General features: G+C 39.1%; 1 protein-coding gene across 4 annotated transcripts in view; it reads right to left on the bottom strand.

Moving 5' to 3' along the window:
- Positions 1–6,305: 6,305 nt before the first annotated feature.
- The window catches only part of LOC132554821 (hydroxysteroid 11-beta-dehydrogenase 1-like protein), a 56,693-nt gene continuing 41,984 nt past the window's right edge, over positions 6,306–21,014 (bottom strand). For all 4 annotated transcript variants that reach the window (XM_060219137.1, XM_060219139.1, XM_060219138.1 and 1 more), the window contains 6 exons: positions 18,568–18,661; positions 17,825–17,955; positions 15,716–15,814; positions 12,811–13,024; positions 10,582–10,719; positions 6,306–9,985 (listed from right to left, as the gene is read on the bottom strand). In XM_060219137.1, the coding sequence (XP_060075120.1) occupies positions 9,753–9,985; positions 10,582–10,719; positions 12,811–13,024; positions 15,716–15,814; positions 17,825–17,955; positions 18,568–18,661 (909 nt within the window). In that variant the 3' untranslated portion in view covers positions 6,306–9,752. The remainder of the gene's footprint in view (positions 9,986–10,581; positions 10,720–12,810; positions 13,025–15,715; positions 15,815–17,824; positions 17,956–18,567; positions 18,662–21,014) is intronic.

Raw genomic sequence — 21,014 nt, 5'->3', positions numbered from 1 at the left:
TTTTAGGAGTATTGTTTTTTTTCTTTTTTTTTATGTTTGAATGAAACCATGAAATCCTAATGACGTTGAACAGGAAATGAAGTAGAAAAGTCTGTTTTGTGACTTCTAAGAAATTTTCAGTAAGTGATATCTCAGCAATCCTGTTCCTGTGCAAGTTTCAGGAGCACCTGAGCTTGTGTTTGTGTTTTCCTTTTTTTCTTTTTCTCTTCTCCTTTTTTTGGGGATGGGGGAGGGAGATATGGGGGAGAGGTTAGAAGGTTAGGTTTTAATGGATGAAAGTTAATCATTGTCTTGTAACAGAAGAATTATTATATAAAACATGGATTGTCCTTAATAATGTACTGATGAATTGATTGTAAAAATTTTACCTCAGTGGGAGTTTGTGACATTGAAAATGTTGGGGTGAAGAAAACATCTGTGATATATACATAGTTTTGTATGGAAACATACAGAAAATCTTTTTCATTTTTTTTTTTCTGAATCTTTTTGTTGGTAGAAGCATGGTTAATATTTGTGTAATAGGGATAATTTTAGGTTTCAAATTTCAATGTTAAACAGACTGTTTTGTCATGAAGTATAATCAGTCTTGACAGGCTTCAGTAGACATATATAAGTTTATAGACAACTGTAGATATAAAACTCAGGAAGACTTTTTCTCTCTGTGCTGTAGGATCATCATCAGTAGGTAAAGAGGCGGTGTTTTATTCCTAGTTATATACAATGTATATATAGATATACAGTAGTGGAAATATAAACATAGTGTCTTCCTTAATAGTGTAAGGAGAGTATTACAATGATCAGTAGATCATGCTGCAGTTCTGTGTTATGTAGAATTTTTCAGTATTACAATGTGTAATGTGTATTAGTATGTGCACCAGGCCTTCAACACTGTGTACTAGGCCTACAACACTGTGTACTAGGCCTACAACACTCTGTATTAGGCCTACAACACTGTGTACTAGGCCTTCAACACTGTATTAGGCCTACAACACAGCGTATTAGGCCAACAACACTGTGTACCAGGCCTTCAACACTGTGTACTAGGCCTACAACACTGTGTACTAGACCTACAACACTGTGTACTAGGCCTACAACACAGTGTATTAGGCCTACAACACAGTGTACAAGGCCTACAACATGTTGTACTTGACCTGCAACACAGTGTATTAGGCCTACAACACTGTGTACTAGGCCTACAACACAGTGTACTAGGCCTACAACACAGTGTATTAGGCCTACAACACTGTGTACTAGACCTACAACACTGTGTACTAGGCCTACAACACAGTGTATTAGGCCTACAACACTGTGTACTAGGCCTTCAACACTGTGTACTAGGCCTACAACACAGTGCACTAGGCCTACAACACAGTGTACTAGGCCTACAACACAGTGCAATAGGCCTACAACACAGTGCACTAGGCCTACAACACGGTGCACTAGGCCTACAACACGGTGTACTAGGCCTACAACACTGTGCACTAGGCCTACAATATGTTGTATAGTTATAAGTAATGTCTAATTTAGTTGGTCTATTTCTAGCTTGCTTTATAAGAACAAGTAATTGTTATGATGAAATCATATTTTTGTAACTTACAACTGCACGGGTTAGCTGTCTTGCCTTATAAATCCAGCCGGATAAGACACAGTGGTAAATTTACTGTATAGATATCATGTCAAACAGTACAACATTTGTAATAGTTGTGTAAATTCGATCTGGTGCAAAATCTTAACACATTCCATAATTAGAGTTGTCTCCCCTCCATATAATAGAAAAATTATTTTTTAACCTTTATAAAAATGACATTCTATAGGAATTCTCATTGTTATATTCCTCCTGTATACCTGTATGTAAGTAAGAGACTCAGCTGGTTCTACCTTGATCTCTGGTGTTTCCGTCCAATTGGTGATTGTGTACAGAGTGATGTTGATTTTTAACCATCACTGTATTTATCAGCTCCAGCTTCTGATACTGTAGCAGCAGCTGTACTCAATATTTATACAAAACTCCTTCCAAAAATTGACTTGTTGTCTCATCACTATTTTCCATCTTTAATTTGGTATCATATGACTTTTTATTTAAAAGATTGGATATTTCATCACTTGTATGTAATAAAGTCTTGGTAAGTTACAGTGAGTGAACAGAAATGTATTACATGGTCTAGTCGTTGGCTTTCTGGAGGAGGATGTTGTTATTAATAGTTTGTATGAGTTGTCTAAAACCTTACTATATTTAGGTTGTCTCCCTTAGACCTACTCTCAGAATAACGAGGTGTGCAAACCTACTATGTCTTTGAGAAAGACTCCACTCTACCAAGCTGTTGTCTACAAGAGATTTTCCGATGATGGACTGGCGTCAGGGACACTTTTCAAAGGGGAGGTAACTATGTTAGCCAATGATACCTCCCTGTGTGTAAGAGAGTTCTACAATGATGGACTGGTGTCAGGGACACTTTTCGAAGGGGAGGTAATTATGTTAGCCAAGGATACCTCCCTGTGTGTAAGAGAGTTCTATAATGATGGACTGGCGTCGGGGTCACTTTTCGAAGGGGAGGTAACTATGTTAGCCAAGAATACCTCCCTGTGTGTAAGAGAGTTCTCCAATAATGGACTGGTGTCAGGGACACTTTTCGAAGGGGAGGTAACTATGTTAGCCAAGAATACCTCCCTGGTAATTTCGACTTGTATATGGCTAGACATATGTTCAGTATTACACTGACAGTGATGATAAAGTGCAGACTATAACACATGTTACTTCACCATTACTGTGTGTAATATCAGTATGGTCTTCTGGAGTGAGGAGACCAACTTCGCACTTACCGAATTCAGGGACACAAACTTAGGTGGTTAACCAAGTGTGTCAGAGTGAGGCAAGACTAGGTTCAGACAGCACAAGTGTACACTATGTGTGCCAAAGTGAGGCTAGACTAAGCTCAGACAGCACTAGTGTACACCCAGTGTGTCAAAGTGAGGCTAGACTAGGCTCAGACAGCACTAGTGTACACCCAGTGACTAGACATTAAACTCTGCAACAGCACATACCTGTATTCAGTATGTCAAAGTTAAAAATAGACAAGGCTAAATTAGCACTAAGATTAAGGTCGCTCTATACCTATAAAACAGACTCTCTACAAAATACTTCCAAGTGTCCATTTTACCTTGGTAATTACTACAACAGACAGAAGTTAACTGGCAACATAGGACTACTTCATTTCTGACTCACTCACTTAATTCTGTAAACTTAATCACAACTAACTGTTCCAATATCTGGTATTTTGTTAAATTAATGAAGACAGTTGATGTATGTTAAATACAGTCAGTGAGGGGCCTAGACACAACTCAAAACAGAATCTTTGTTTATCTATATATTATTTATTTGTATATATACAATTATATCATCCAGAGATATATATTGTACATTGAAATAAAACTGTATAATTAAACTGTGTATGTGTTTTCTATACCGGTAAATATCCTGATCCAGTAGAGACTGAATATAGGACCCATGATCAAGTCTCTAGAATTGGTCTTTTGACAAGCTGAAATGGAAATTTGTCAGTAACATAGGAGATGAATTAGTAATGTGTGTAGCCTAGGTTAGCTCCTAGCCAACATTATAAAAATCTGAAAAGGAAAAATATTTTTTGAAATTGAATTACCATCATCTGATGTAAGTGTTCAATCTATTTCTAGTTCCTCATCATCTGATGGTAGTGTTCCACCTATTTCTACCTCCCCATCATCTGATGGTAGTGTTCCACCTATTTCTACCTCCCCATCATCTGATGGTAGTGTTCCACCTCTTTCTATCTCCCCATCATCTGATGGTAGTGTTCCACCAATTTCTACCTCCCCATCATCTGATGGTAGTGTTCCACCTATTTCTACCTCCCCATCATCTGATGGTAGTGTTCCACCTATTTCTCTCTCCCCATCCTCTGATGGTAGTGTTCCACCTACTTCTACCTTCTGATGGTAGTATCCCACCTACTTCTACCTCCCCATCATCTGATGGTAGTGTCCCACCTACTTCTACCTCCCCATCATCTGATGGTAGTGTTCCACCTATTTCTACCTCCCCATCATCTGATGGTAGTGTTCCACCTTTTTCTGGACCCCCATCATCTGATGGTAGTGTTCCACCTATTTCTACCTCCCCATCATCTGATGGTAGTGTTCCACCTATTTCTACCTCCCCATCATCTGATGGTAGTGTTCCACCTATTTCTACCTCCCCATCATCTGATGGTAGTGTTCCACCTATTTGAAGGGAAATCAAATGATGGATCTTGGCCCCCTAGGGTGGAATAGGCAGGATAAATAGATATACATCAATTTAAATGCTTTGTATGATAAGATTACTGTGCAGTGAAACACCCTGACATTGTAGATTTCTCGAAAATTAAAAAAAATATCTGAAAAAAGCCTATAACATTTTGTACACATAGACTTTTTCATATTGACTGAGTATTGTATTCCGTCTGTATTCATCAGTCCATTAAGTTCAAATATTTTAAATTTTGTTTGACATGTTGGGATCTTTTTTGCTCTGGGGTAATTTTATGATCTAAGTTTTGTTCTTTATATAATTGTTCTCTCTTTATTCATTTGACAATAACGCCTTGATAAACACAATAAGACGTCGCAATACAAATGATTATTCATCACAACTGGGGACCAACTTTTACCGTGTTTTCCCTTCGTTATACATTTGTATTAATCCATAATGTTATTCTTTTATTCTAATTTTACTTGAGCTTTAACAGATTCATAAACAGATTTCACAAAACCAATCATCAACGTCAAGCACAAATTACTGGTATCTCCAACGACATCAAATGCCTTTGAAAATCTGCAATTGTACATTATGTTTTAACAAAAGAAAAGATGTAAAATATTGTAAAATATGTAATAAATTATTGATTATTGACAGTACTCAATCTGAGAAAATTAATTGATTTGTTGATAGTCTCCTATCTACACTTCGTCAAGTTATCATCATGATATTGAACATGAAGGAGGACTTAAAATGACAAAGTGAATTTTTGTGAAAATCATTTCCATTTTTTTCAATTTCATACACGCTCGGGTCGTTATGTTTTTAGGACAATTTTCCCAGATAAAGTGTCGTGCAAGTTTCTTCAGTGGTCTGCACTTCAGTCAGACAATGCGTTACTGTCTGAAGTTTTGGCCTCTATGGTCTAGCAAAGATAGTAGGGATGCAGTTTGGATCAATTGATTATGAATTTATAGGTTCTTTAAAAGAGGGAGTTTGATACTTTCATTTGCATGGGTTTTGTTACTTGTACATATCGTATTATCAAGGGAATCATCAAACACGAGGGACACAAGAGTGTCCCTGTAACTATTTACCCCAGGAATCATCAACACGGGGGACACAAGAGTGTCCCTGTAGCTATTTACCCCAGGAATCATCAACACGGGGGACACAAGAGTGTCCCTGTAGCTATTTACCCAGGAATCATCAACACGGGGGACACAAGAGTGTCCCTGTAGCTATTTACCCAGGAATCATCAACACGGGGGACACAAGAGTGTCCCTGTAGCTATTTACCCAGGAATCATCAACACGGGGGACACAAGAGTGTCCCTGTAGCTATTTACCCCAGAAATCATCAACACGAGGGACACAAGAGTGTCCCTGTAGCTATTTACCCCAGAAATCATCAACACGAGGGACACAAGAGTGTCCCTGTAGCTATTTACCCAGAAATCATCAACACGGGGGACACAAGAGTGTCCCTATAGCTATTTACCCCAGAAATCATCAACACGGGGGACACAAGAGTGTCCCTATAGCTATTTACCCCAGAAATCATCAACACGAGGGACACAAGAGTGTCCCTGTAGCTATTTACCCCAGGAATCATCAACATGAGGGACACAAGAGTGTCTCTATAGCTATTTACCCAACACGGGGGACACAAGAGTGTCCCTGTAGCTATTTACCCCAGGAATCATCAACACGGGGGACACAAGAGTGTCCCTGTAGCTATTTACCCAGGAATCATCAACACGGGGGACACAAGAGTGTCCCTGTAGCTATTTACCCCAGAAATCATCAACACGGGGGACACAAGAGTGTCCCTGTAGCTATTTACCCCAGAAATCATCAACACGGGGACACAAGAGTGTCCCTGTAGCTATTTACCCCAGAAATCATCAACACGGGGGACACAAGAGTGTCCCTGTAGCTATTTACCCCAGAAATCATCAACACGGGGGACACAAGAGTGTCCCTGTAGCTATTTACCCCAGTTCTATACACATATAACAACTTCAGCTTTGATATTCAACATTTTTAATCATTATAATGACAATACAAAATGAATAAATTACTACTGTTTCATTCACATTTAAAAAATTGAAAACTTGTATGAACATCATGGACTAAATAAAATGAGTATTGCTTGAATAAGATAAAACAAATCCCTGTGTATACATAACGACAATCATTCAGTGACCTTCATTGCTTTACCCTCATCTGTAACCCCGTACGTAAAATGTATAGCCATATCAAAGTAAACAATTACAAATGAAGGAATAAGGGAAAAAAATTATAGAAAGCTGCGTTAAACACAGTCAAATTTTTAATTCTTTAAAACCACATTATCTAGTTGGTGTTTTAGACGACCTATAAAGCTGTTGATAAGACTTTTTCTGCCCTCCTACCTGTCTGATACATGAACTCACAGACTCAAGTCACCTGGTAGGACTGATTCATCCTGTAACTGTGGAATTATCTCTTGAAGTTACAAAAATGTCTCCCTCAGCTAAAAAGTTTTCTCTCTTACTCACAGCCTTTTAATACAAAGTATACAGATTAAATGTGAGAACAAAGCTGCCAATAACATGATTTCCTAAAGATGAGGGAATACTTAGAACTAAAATTTAACCATCTTGCTAGTGTCAAATCCTTTACTGGAAGTGACCATTAATTATATATGTCTTTTTATAATTTAACGATATAGAGGTATAAGAATGCCTGCGTCCATTATCTATCATATCATATCATATCATTTGGAACTCCTCTTCAGACCATTTGGAACTCCTCTTCAATAGAAACCTACTTGATGTACTAAAATAAGGTGCCTTTTTCCATCCTGTCTGCTGTGTAAGCCAAGATATTGTAAATAATATATCAAGCACAGATTCAATATGCCATATTATAAGTCAAGCCCCATTTTGATGTTTCAAACATGCGGTCCTATATGTTTTAGTGATGATGTGATTAATCACTCTCCTCAGGATCTAGATACTATGGCATGAGAATCTAATTCAAACAGTTCCAGTCTATCATTTTGGGCCTGGTGACTGGTTGCCAGGGGGATGTCTCTATCTAGATTTTTGGGTTGACTGGTTCCCAGGGGGATGTCTCTATCTAGATTTTTGAGTTGACTGGTTCCCAGGGGGATGTCCCTATCTAGATTTTTGGGTAGGGATGTCTCTATCTAAATATTGTGATATGCTCTTTGAAGAAACTTTGAATTAAATGTCCGATTTCAAGACAGCTGAGGTAAAAAGGAAATTAATCAAGAACACTCTGGGGTAATACACCTCACAAAATCATAAACATCTTTAGAGATCTCACCAAGGGGACATAACTAGGGCATTTAATGATGTTACTGTATAATACATGAAAATTGAATTAAAAAATTTAGTATACAACAAAATCATAAAAAAAGTTATATTTTTGGAAATGTTCTGATTACAAAGTTTGTTCTCTTTCATAAGAAGGTAATTATGAAGTAGACAAAATATAGATTTTCATCACAGGCCTAATGGATTAGAAGTCAGCTCCATTATCAGACTGAACAAAACTTGTCACAGACAAGATCATCAACTTATAGAATATAAATTCTAAAATTAGATATAAGAGATATGTAGAAATCTATTTTTTTTTCAAGTGATCTTTATAACAATTATGTGGAAATAATTATGTGAACATTAATCTTTTGATTTCTTCTGTACATAGATATCATCGACCAACGAAACACCGAAACAGAAACAAACATGTCACGTGACAAATTGTGCTACTGCCTAAATTGTAACGGGGTGTTCCCTGAATGCACACATGTCCAGGACAATAGGTAGAAACATCAAAGGGAGGGTAATTATAGTCTGTTTCATATAAGTACTGCATTTACCTGAGATATTTTACTTGTGGATCAACCTGTAATTTTTTATTTTCGACTGCAAAGTTACATGAAGGACATTAGTTACAAATATTAAAAGATTAACATTAATGATAACTTCAAAGAAGAAACTTATTTACAGCACTAAAAGTTCAATTTAACGCCTTTTTTTGGCTGAGTTTTTTTTATACATGTACAGGTGAGAACCACAGGTAAGAACACAGGTAAACCGAACTAAAATTAATGATATAGACTATAATCACTGTAAAAACCGAACTAACATTAATGATATAGACTATAATCACTGTAAAACCCGAACTAACATTAATGATATAGACTATAATCACTGTAAAAACCGGACTAACATTAATGATATAGACTATAATCACTGTAAAAACAAAGTTCCAGGTACATGTTTATAGTATTTATGTGTTCTGGGATACAGCCATTGTAACAATATTGTCTTGGATTTAAAAAAATCTATGAAACAACTTCTAAACTAAAAAAAATAGTAAGCAAAAACATCATAACAACAATGATTTTCTCGATAGAAAATAAATCTTGTTCTCTAACAGAAAATATTAATTCTATTGTCTAACAGAAAATTAATCCTGCTTTCTAACAGAAAATAATAAATAGAAAATAGATATAACCAAACCACCAGTATCTGGATTGGCTCCGAATCAAACAGAGCTTTGATAAGTAATAGTACCACAACAGTCGATATCTGGACTGGCTCTGAATCAAACAGAGCTTTGATAAACAATAGTAACACAACAGTCGATATCTGGACTGGCTCCGAATCAAACAGAGCTTTGATAAACAATAGTACCACAACAGTCGATATCTGGACTGGCTCTGAATCAAACAGAGCTTTGATAAACAATAGTACCACAACAGTCGATATCTGGATTGGCTCCGAATCAAACAGAGCTTTGATAAACAATAGTACCACAACAGTCGATATCTGGACTGGCTCTGAATCAAGCAGAGCTTTGATAAGTAATAGTACCACAACAGTCGATATCTGGATTGGCTCCGAATCAAACAGAGCTTTGATAACCAATAGTACCACAACAGTCGATATCTGGATTGGCTCTGAATCAAACAGAGCTTTGATAACCAATAGTACCACAACAGTCGATATCTGGATTGGCTGCGAATCAAACAGAGATTTGATAAGTAATAGTACCACAACAGTCGATATCTGGACTGGCTGTGAATCAAACAGAGCTTTGATAAGTAACAGTACCACAACAGTTGATATCTGGATTGGCTCCGAATCAAACAGAGCTTTGATAAACAATAGTACCACAACAGTCAGTATCTGGATTTTACTGGCCCTGAATTATACAAAGCTTCGACAGGAAATACTATCTGTGTCTGGATTACATATAAGGTTCATACAGTAACGTTACATGATAAATCGTGTACCATCCAGATAATATCATTATGATATAGATATCGTTTCAAGGGAAAAACTATAAACTCAACAGTAAGTACAAGAACAAAAAAGATTTATGTTAATTTTTCACAATTTGTTAACAAGAGTTGAATAACACTAAGACACATCATTTACACAAGAGTACACAGCTGCTAGGAGTTTAACTGATAAACTTGTCTAAAAAACAGTTCCACAGTCTGTGGAACAATGTCCCTGAGTAGAGTCACAAGCTTCATAGAAAAGTATGGGAAATGTAGTTCCCTAACACCCGTTGCCCCGCCCTTTATCACCGCGAGAGCAGCATCTGAAGGATCCTCTGGTGGAACGCTTTTCAGTAAAAAATCTTGACGAAAATTTTCCAACTCTCGTACAGCATTCTCTGTACCTGATGCGACACAAAGAGAGATAATGATTTACTAAAATATTCATCATGTTTGTATCAATACAATTCAATATAGCTATGCATATAAAAAAATTTTATCTTCGTTAAATAAGAAATCTATCCCCTGTTATCAACAGTTTAAACACAAACCATCGATATTACAAAAGCCTTGCACTTTTTATCACTAAACTTCAATCTAACATAAATGGTGGTTTTAACCGAGAGAAATCTTTATCCCAATATACTGATACTTGCACAAGAAATAAAATCTTTTACAACTGACATCAAAAACTTAAAATTAGATTTGTGTAGATTGCATTAGACATAAAAAGTCCAAGTTCCTGATGTTAAAAAACATCCTTTTTTATATGAGAAATCATATAGTCTAACTGAAGGAAGTAACAGTTAAGCCCCACAGAAACTCTCACACCAAATATCATACCCAGTATACTTATATAGGAGTTTACTGATACCTTTCAACCTTTCACCAAAAACTTAACATTGTGAAACAAGAGGTGAGCTTAAGATATATCATATTTCCTATTTATTTTCAATTTTCTGCGTTCTGTAAAGAAAATACATGTACTATGAGTACTTACCCACAAATCCGATAACACAAAGTGTTATAGAAATATCACAATTCTTCATCTTAAGCTCCTGGCGTAAACCGTTAAAGAACCCATTCAGAGCAAATTTGGAAGCCGAGTAAGCTACTGTGAATGGTTGGGCTATTTTTCCTGTAGAAAAGAAACAAAATTATCTCTTGTTACACACTCTTAACCACCAATAAATCTGGATTACCTCCCTTTTAGCATCTCTTGTTTAAACCTAATTTTCAGCATATATCTGGAGCCTTAAAAAGAAAGTTTTGAGAGAAGTCTGACAGTATAAAACCAATACAAAGAAATATGCTACTTTATATAGCAACAAAGTGATGCTGTACTGCGGTTTAATTACTTTATATAGCAACAAAGTGATGCTGTACTGCGGTTTAATTAATTAAGACATCAAGCTTTATATAAGGATGATAATATCATTACTTTATATAGCAACAAAGTGATGCTGTACTGCAGTTTACCTAGACACCAAGCTTTATATAAGGGTGGTAATATTATTACTTTATATAGCAACAAAGTGATGCTGTACTGCAGTTTACCTAGACACCAAGCTTTATATAAGGGTGGTAATATTACAAATAGTGTTCCTTAATTGTTATACAGATCTGAAAAGTGTAGTTTCAAATGAAACAATTCAAAATCACAAATTTTTACACCGGCTGGAAGACATTTCTTTGTAAAGAAGGAAAGTCCTATGGCACATCTCAGTTATATGGGAAGTCACCAGGTGACTATATCTATGGCGTAAGACCATAATTAATTCCAATGTTAATGTTTAACATTCTTACAAAATATATGATTTTGACATAATTTTAATTTCTCTTTGCTCTGAAAGTATGGAATTTCTTAATTTTGAGCTGATGTACAATTCAACCAATGTTGTACTTTTTTGAGAAAATAAGGTTCTAATTTGTCACAAAGGAGTAATACAGTCACTGCCTATCACGTTCAAGTAAGGATCACCAAATATAAAGGATGACAAATCGATATCAGGGGAGACAACTCACCTGATGTAAGGGCAGTCATAACACCTGATGTAAAGGCAGTCCTCACACCTGATGTCGTCACACCCAATGTAAGGACAGTCGTCACACCTGATGTAAGGGCAGTTGTCACACCTGATGTAAGGGCAGTCCTCACACCTGATGTCGTCACACCTGATGTAAGGACAGTCGTCACACCTGATGTAAAGACAGACGTCACACCTAATGTTAGGACAGTCAACTCTTATGATGTAAGGGCAGTCGTCACACCTGAAGTAAGGGCAGTCCTCACACCTGATGTAAGGACAGCCATCACACCTGATGTAAGGGCTGTCGTCACACCTGATGTAAGGGCAGTCGTCACACCTGATGTAAGGACAGTCTTCAGACCTGACGTAAGGCAGTTGTCACACCTGATGTAAGGGCAGTCGTCACACCTGATGTAAGGCAGTCGTCACACCTGATGTCATCACACCTGATGTAAGGACAGTCGTCACACCTGATGTAAAGGCAGTCATCACACCTGATGTAAGGACAGTCATCACACCTGATGTAAGGACAGACGTCACACCTGATGTAAGGCAGTCGTCACACCTGATGTAAAGGCAGTCATCACACCTGATGTAAGGACAGACGTCACACCTGATGTAAGGCAGTCCTCACACCTGATGTAAGGACAGCCATCACACCTGATGTAAGGGCTGTCGTCACACCTGATGTAAGGGCAGTCGTCACACCTGATGTAAGGACAGTCTTCACACCTGATGTAAGGCAGTTGTCACACCTGATGTAAGGCAGTCGTCACACCTGATGTCATCACACCTGATGTAAGGACAGTCGTCACACCTGATGTAAAGGCAGTCATCACACCTGATGTAAGGACAGTCATCACACCTGATGTAAGGCAGTTGTCACACCTGATGTAAAGGCAGTCATCACACCTGATGTAAGGACAGACGTAACACCTGATGTCAGCGCAGTCAACTCACCTGATATCAGGGCAGTTATCTCAAATTATGTAAGGGGAGTCAAGTCTACCTTTTGAAAGGGGATGCAAATCACCAATGTAAACTGAGACAAGTAATAGATTTTATAAGGAGAGACACTCACCTGATAAATGGACAGGCAACTTATCTGATACAAGGGAGACAACTCACCTGATGAATGGACAGACAACTCACTTGATACAAGGGAGACAACTCACATGATACAAGGAAGGACAACTCACCTGATAGTGATGACATGACGATGATATGACCCTTGCTCTGTGTAAGTAGAGGAAGAGCATGTGATGTCAGATGAACATATGCCTTGAAGTTAACATCAAACAGCTTGTCAAGATGTGTGAGGTTTTCTGTACTACCAACCCAGAGCCCTAGAGGGGCACTGATAATATGATTCAGTACTAGATAATCTAACCCTCCAAGACGAGTCCTCACCTCCTGTAAAGAAGAGTTCAAATATTAACAGGTATTCTAATTTCTAACCCTCCTAATCCACACCTCCTGTAAAGAGTTCAAATATTAACAGGTATTCTAATTTCTAACCCTCAAATTCACACCTCCTGTAGAAAAGAGTTCAAACTCAAACAGGCAATCTAACCCTTCCAATCAACACCTCCTGTAGAGGGGAGTCCACACTTAAACAGGTAATCTAACCATTCCAGTATACACCTCCTGTAGAGGGGAGTCCACACTTAAACAGGTAATCTAACCGTTCCAGTATACACCTCCTGTAGAGGGAAGTCCACACTTAAACAGGTAATCTAACCGTTCCAGTATACACCTCCTGTAGAGGGGAGTCCACACTTAAACAGGTAATCTAACCATTCCAGTATACACCTCCTGTAGAGGGGAGTCCACACTTAAACAGGTAATCTAACCGTTCCAGTATACACCTCCTGTAGAGGGGAGTCCACACTTAAACAGGTAATCTAACCATTCCAGTATACACCTCCTGTAGAGGGGAGTCCACACTTAAACAGGTAATCTAACTGTTCCAGTATACACCTCCTGTAGAGGGGAGTCCACACTTAAACAGGTAATCTAACCCTCCCAGCCACATCTCCTGTAGAGGGGAGTCCAAACTTAAACAGGCAATCTAACCCTCCCAGCCACATCTCCTGTAGAAGGGAGTCCAAACTTAAACGGGCAATCTAACCCTCCCATCCACATCTCCTGTAGAGGGGAGTCCAAACTTAAACAGGCAATCTAACCCCCCCACCCACATCTCCTGTAGAGGGGAGTCCAAACTTAAACAGGCAATCTAACCCCCAAGTCCACACCTCCTGTAGAGGGGAGTCCAAACTTAAACAGGCAATCTAACCCCCAAGTCCACATCTCCTGTAGAGGGGAGTCCAAACTTAAACAGGTAATCTTACCCTCCCAGCCATATCTCCTGTAGAGGGGAGTCCAAACTTAAACAGGCAATCTAACCCTCCCAGCCACATCTCCTGTAGAGGGGAGTCCAAACTTAAACAGGCAATCTAACCCTCCCAGCCACATCTCCTGTAGAGGGGAGTCCACACTTAAACAGGCAATCTAACCCTCCCAGCCACATCTCCTGTAGAGGGGAGTCCAAACTTAAACAGGTAATCTAACCCTCCCAGCCACATCTCCTGTAGAGGGGAGTCCAAACTTAAACAGGTAATCTAACCCTCCCAGCCACATCTCCTGTAGAGGGGAGTCCAAACTCAAACAGGCAATCTAACCCTCCCAGCCACATCTCCTGTAGAGGGGAGTCCAAACTTAAACAGGCAATCTAACCCTCCCAGCCACATCTCCTGTAGAGGGGAGTCCAAACTTAAACAGGCAATCTAACCCTCCCAGCCACATCTCCTGTAGAGGGGAGTGCAAAAATCTCTCTTTTCTATCAGAAAGATTGTTTACTTAATTTCATTTGTAGAAAATAGCTTGATCATAAGATCCAGTGATATCTAAGTTACAATATCAGTATCAGCCACACTATGTGTAGATAAAAACCCTCTAGTGTTCACTGCCAGTCTTCCCTGAGAGTGTAAAGAAAATATAGTGATTCATATTACATATTACCTAGATTAACTTGACAACTTTACACAAGTATATAGTCATGTGACCTAGATTAAACTAACAACTTTACACAAGTAAATAGTCATGTGACCTAGATTTTACTGACAACTTTACACAAGTAAATAGTCATGTGACCTAGATTAAACTGACAACTTTACACAAGTAAATAGTCACGTGACCTAGATTAAACTGACAACTTTACACAAGTAAATAGTCACGTGACCTAGATTAAACTGACAACTTTACACAAGTAAATAGTCACGTGACCTAGATTAAACTGACAACTTTAGACAAGTAAATAGTCATGTGACCTAGATTATACTGACAACTTTACACAAGTAAATAGTCATGTGACCTAGATTAAACTGACAACTTTAGACAAGTAAATAGTCATGTGACCTAGATTAAACTGACAACTTTACACAAGTAAATAGTCATGTGACCTAGATTAAACTGACAACTTTAGACAAGTAAATAGTCATGTGACCTAGATTTAACTGACAACTTTAGACAAGTAAATAGTCATGTGACCTAGATTTAACTGACAACTTTAGACAAGTAAATAGTCATGTGACCTAGATTATACTGACAACTTTAGACAAGTAAATAGTCATGTGACCTAGATTATACTGACAACTTTAGACAAGTAAATGGTCATGTGACCTAGATTATACTGACAACTTTACACAAGTAAATGGTCATGTGACCTAGATTATACTGACAACTTTACACAAGTAAATAGTCATGTGACCTAGATTATACTGACAACTTTACACAAGTAAATAGTCATGTGACCTAGATTATACTGACAACTTTACACAAGTAAATGGTCATGTGACCTAGATTATACTGACAACTTTAGACAAGTAGATAGTCATGTGACCTAGATTATACTGACAACTTTACACAAGTAAATAGTCATGTGACCTAGATTATACTGACAACTTTACACAAGTAAATAGTCATGTGACCTAGATTATACTGACAACTTTACACAAGTAAATAGTCATGTGACCTAGATTAAACTGACAACTTTACACAAGTAAATAGTCATCATTAAACCTATCAAGGTACCGTAATACATACACTGATAACTCGATCTGTGTCAGTCAGATTGGACATGTCAGCAGAGATGTAATCAAAGATGGCAGACTTGCCTCCAAGCTCACGACATCGTGCAATAACCTGGAGAACAAAGAGACATAAGCATATTTATTAAAGAGAATCTAGTGGCAATGTTACCCTGAAACAAGAGATCTCAGAGGAATCTTGGCGCCCATTGTTTTATCTCTGTATGCTCTTTGAAAGTTGGATCTTTTCCCTTCTTATCTCTTCTTTTCTCAGTTTTTGCTCTTAATGATAAGATATTTGAACATTCCATTGCAGAAATAACGATGATAATCTCTACCTGCAAAATCCAAAATGGCTGCCTGGAAGTCATTTTGTTTCTTCTGATCAGTTCCAAAATCAAATGAGCACAAGGAGAGCCCCAAGGGAACATACATATGAAATTTGAGAGATATCCATTCAGCACTTCTTAAGAAACATCAATAAAAATCTTTACTAGGCAAAATCCAAGATGGCTACCTGTCGGCCATTTAATTTTTCTCAGCAGTCCCAAACTCAAACAGGCACAACTAGGGACCTAAACAAACCTATAAATGAAATTTGAGAAAGATCTATGGAGTAGTTCTCAAGAAATAGTGATAAAAAAACTTTCAAAGTCAAAATCCAAGATGGCTGCTTGTGGGCCATTTTGTTTTTTCTGATCGGTACTAAAATTAAACAGGCACAATTACTGATCAAGGAAAACATACACATGAAATATGAGGGACACCAGGTTAGTGGTGACTGGATAGAGGGACACCAGGTTAGTGGTTACTGGATAGAGGGACACCAGGTTAGTGGTGACTGGAGAGAGGGACATCCGGTTAGTGGTGACTGGAGAGTGGGACACCAGGCTAGTGGTAACTGGATAGAGGGACACCAGGTTAGTGGTGACTGGATAGAGGGACATCAGGTTAGTAGTGACTGGATAGAGGTACACCAGGTTAGTAGTGACTGGATAGAGGGACACCAGGTTAGTGGTGACTGGATAGAGGGACACCAGGTTAGTAGTGACTGGATAGAGGGACATCAGGTTAGTAGTGACTGGATAGAGGTACACCAGGTTAGTAGTGACTGGATAGAGGGACATCAGGTTAGTAGTGACTGGATAGAGGGACACCAGGTTAGTAGTGACTGGATAGAGGTACACCAGGTTAGTGGTGACTGGATAGAGGGACACCAGGTTAGTAGTGACTGGATAGAGGGACACCAGGTTAGTAGTGACTGGATAGAGGGACATCAGGTTAGTGGTGACTGGATAGAGGGACACCAGGTTAGTGGTGACTGGATAGAGGGACACCAGGTTAGTGGTGACTGGATAGAGGGACACCAGGTTAGTAGTGACTGGATAGAGGGACACCAGGTTAGTAGTGACTGATAGAGGGACATCAGGTTAGGTAGGTTAGTAGTGACTGGATAGAGGTACACCAGGTTAGCAGTGACTGGATAGAGGGACATCAGGTGAGTAGTGACTGGATAGAGGGACACCAGGTTAGTAGTGACTAGATAGAGGGACATCAGGTTAGTAGTGACTGGATAGAGGTACACCAGGTTAGCAGTGACTGGATAGAGGTACACCAGGTTAGCAGTGACTGGATAGAGGGACACCAGGTTAGTAGTGACTGGATAGAGGGACATCAGGTTAGTAGTGACTGGATAGAGGGACACCAGGTGAGTAGTGACTGGATAGAGGGACACCAGGTTAGCAGTGACTGGATAGAGGGACATCAGGTTAGTAGTGACTGGATAGAGGGACACCAGGTTAGTAGTGACTGGATAGAGGGACACCAGGTTAGTAGTGACTGGATAGAGGGACATCAGGTTAGTGGTGACTGGAGAGAGGGACATCTGGTTAGTGGTGACTGTAGAGAGGGACACCTGGTTAGTGGTGACTGGAGAGTGGGACACCAGGTTAGTAGTGACTGGATAGAGGGACACCAGGTTAGTGGTGACTGGATAGAGGGACACCAGGTTAGTGTTGACTGAAGAGTGGGACACTTGGTTAGTGGTGACTGGAGAGTGGGACACCAGGTTAGTAGTGACTGGATAAATATAGATTAACTTGAATAGCGGTAGATATAAACACACCTCCTGTAGACGTTGCTCCCTCCGAGCTGTAACTATAACACTGGCTCCCATCCGTGCAAAATGATATGCCATCTGCTCACCGATACCTGTGGAAGCTCCTGTGATAAGCACTCGTTTCCCTTGTACAACATCTGTAAAATAAGGACAGTTAAGGGCTTATGCTTATAACATTGATAAATCAAGAGCTTTTCGCCCTCAGAAACAGTCTGTATATACTTTGTGATCACACATAGGAAATGTTGAAAATTGGATTTTCAGAAAAAAAAGTTTTTTTTCCCTCGGTTTCTTAATGTTTCAAAATCTACAGATCCAGATGTTGACCAGAAACAACAATAAGAAAGCTAGCTGTGTTTTACAAGAACCCCACTTGACCTGCATCACTCGCCTTGTATTGAATGTTCATTACAAATAGAATGGTTGTTTATCACAAATTCATCAATGCCTTTAGCATTTAAATCCAATCAATTCTAATTCATTTCCACGACTTATTATACTCGACTCTAATCAATGACATTTACGACCTGGATTTTAGGTAAATGTCATTTCTTATTTTCTCAAAATTTATTTGGCTTTTACCTAGAAATACCTTACCATCAAATATCCTGCTTTCCGGACTTTTTAATTAAGAGAAGTCTTCTACAGGTTTTGACAATTTTGCCCATGTGACCTTGAATATAGTTCAAGGTCAAGATCCCTTTATAATTTCCAGTGGTAAAGAGAGGTCACTCCTGATAAAGGCATACCTGGATTAAAGTCATCTATTAGCCAGTATCCAACTATAACACCAAGAAGAATTGCTAGGACCTTCTTCCACATGGCAGCCAACCAGCGTGGAGCCTGAAACAGAGACCACACATTTTATCATGGTCAGCGTGGAGCCTGAAACAGAGACCACATGTTGTATCATAGTCAGCACGGAGCCTGAAACAGAGACCTGACATTTTATCATAGTCAGCGTGGAGCCTGAAACAGAGACCACACATTTTATCATAGTCAGCGTGGAGCCTGAAACAGAGACCACACATTTTATCATAGTCAGCATGGAGCCTGAAACAGAGACCAGACATTTTATCATAGTCAGCGTGGAGCCTGAAACAGAGACCTGACATTTTATCATACAGCCAGCGTGGAGCCTGAAACAGAGACCACACATTTTATCATAATTTCCAGTGTGAGAGCCTGAAACAGAGACCTGGATTTTATCATTAGCCAGCACCAAGCCTAACACCAAGAGAATTGCTACATTTTATCATACAGCCAGCGTGGAGCCTGAAACAGAGACCACACATTTTATCATACATCCAGAGTGGAGCCTGAAACAGAGACCTGACATTTTATCATAGTCAGCACGGAGCCTGAAACAGAGACCTGACATTTTATCATAGTCAGCGTGGAGCCTGAAACAGAGACCACACATTTTATCATAGTCAGCGTGGAGCCTGAAACAGAGACCACACATTTTATCATAGTCAGCATGGAGCCTGAAACAGAGACCAGACATTTTATCATAGTCAGCGTGGAGCCTGAAACAGAGACCTGACATTTTATCATAGTCAGCATGGAGCCTGAAACAGAGACCAGACATTTTATCATACAGCCAGCGTGGAGCCTGACATTTTATCATACAGCCAGCGTGGAGCCTGAAACAGAGACCACACATTTCATCATAGTCAGCACGGAGCCTGAAACAGAGACCAGACATTTTATCATAGTCAGCGTGGAGCCTGAAAAGAGACCAGACTTTTATCATACAGCCAGCTTGGAGCCTGAAACAGAGACCTGACATTTTATCATAGTCAGTGTGAAGCCTGAAATACAGACCACACATTTTATCTTACAGCCAGAGTGGAGCCTGAAACAGAGACCAGACATTTTATCATAGTCAGTGTGAAGCCTGAAATACAGACCACACATTTTATCTTACAGCCAGAGTGGAGCCAGAAATACAGACCACAAATTTTATCTCACAGCCAGAATGAAGCATGTTTGATTTCGTAAACTGTGACAACAACGTTCTGCGTCCCTAGGTTAGATACCTGTGGTTTTAAAGCATTTATATCACTAATGTTTATCACATCTTTGCAGTTGTATGAACACAGGAAAGTACTTGATGAACAGTATAACAGTTTCAAGTGGATGAGTAGCTGTGTATAACAATATATACTCGAACATGGTCTGTACGACCTCACATTTCAGCACAAGTCAGGAACAGAAGTCAGTGACACACATCAGTGACACAAATCAGTGACACATGTCAGTAACACACATCAGTGACACATGTCAGGGACACATGTCAGTGACACAGGTCAGTAACACACATCAATGAAACAGGTCAGTAACACATGTCAGTAACACACATCAGTGACACATGTCAGTAACACATGTCAGTGACACATGTCAGTAACAAACATCAGTAACACACATCAGTAACACACAACAGTTACACACATCAGTAACACACATCAGTAACACACATCAGTCACACATATCAGTCACACACATCAGTTACATACATCACTCACACACATCAGTCACACACATCAGTTACACACATCAGTCACACACATCAGTTACACACATCAGTCACACACATCAGTCACACACATCAGTCACACACATCATTCACACTCATCAGTCACACTCATCACTCACACACGTCAGTCACATACATCAGTCAGTCACACACATCAGTCACACACATCACTCACACACATCAGTCACACACATCACACACACACATCACACACACACATCAGTCACACACATCACTCACACACATCAGTCACACACATCTATTATCTTGACTATTGAAGAATTCATCTCTTAATTTGATGCCGTTTATCTTAACAGTAACATCAGTGAAAAATTTAGGATAATCAGTAATTGTCCTTGACTTAAACATATCATGTTTTCATGTTTTAATGTTCAAAAACACTATACAAGATTGCCATGGGACACTGTTGGACAACACAAAACTGACATGGGACACTGTTGGACAACATAAGACTGACATGGGACACTGTTGGACAACACAAAACTGACATGGGACACTGTTGGACAACACAAAACTGACATGGGACACTGTTGGACAACATAAGACTGACATGGGACACTGTTGGACAACATAAGACTGACATGGGACACTGTTGGACAACACAAAACTGACATGGGACACTGTTGGACAACATAA

Source organism: Ylistrum balloti, unplaced genomic scaffold (genome assembly GCF_031769215.1).
Source record: "Ylistrum balloti isolate Yb309-2 unplaced genomic scaffold, AGI_CSIRO_Ybal_v1 Utg370448, whole genome shotgun sequence".
NCBI classification, from domain to species: domain Eukaryota; kingdom Metazoa; phylum Mollusca; class Bivalvia; order Pectinida; family Pectinidae; genus Ylistrum; species Ylistrum balloti.
Note: the sequence above shows the minus strand (reverse complement) of the source record. Positions and strands in the feature narration are given on the sequence as shown.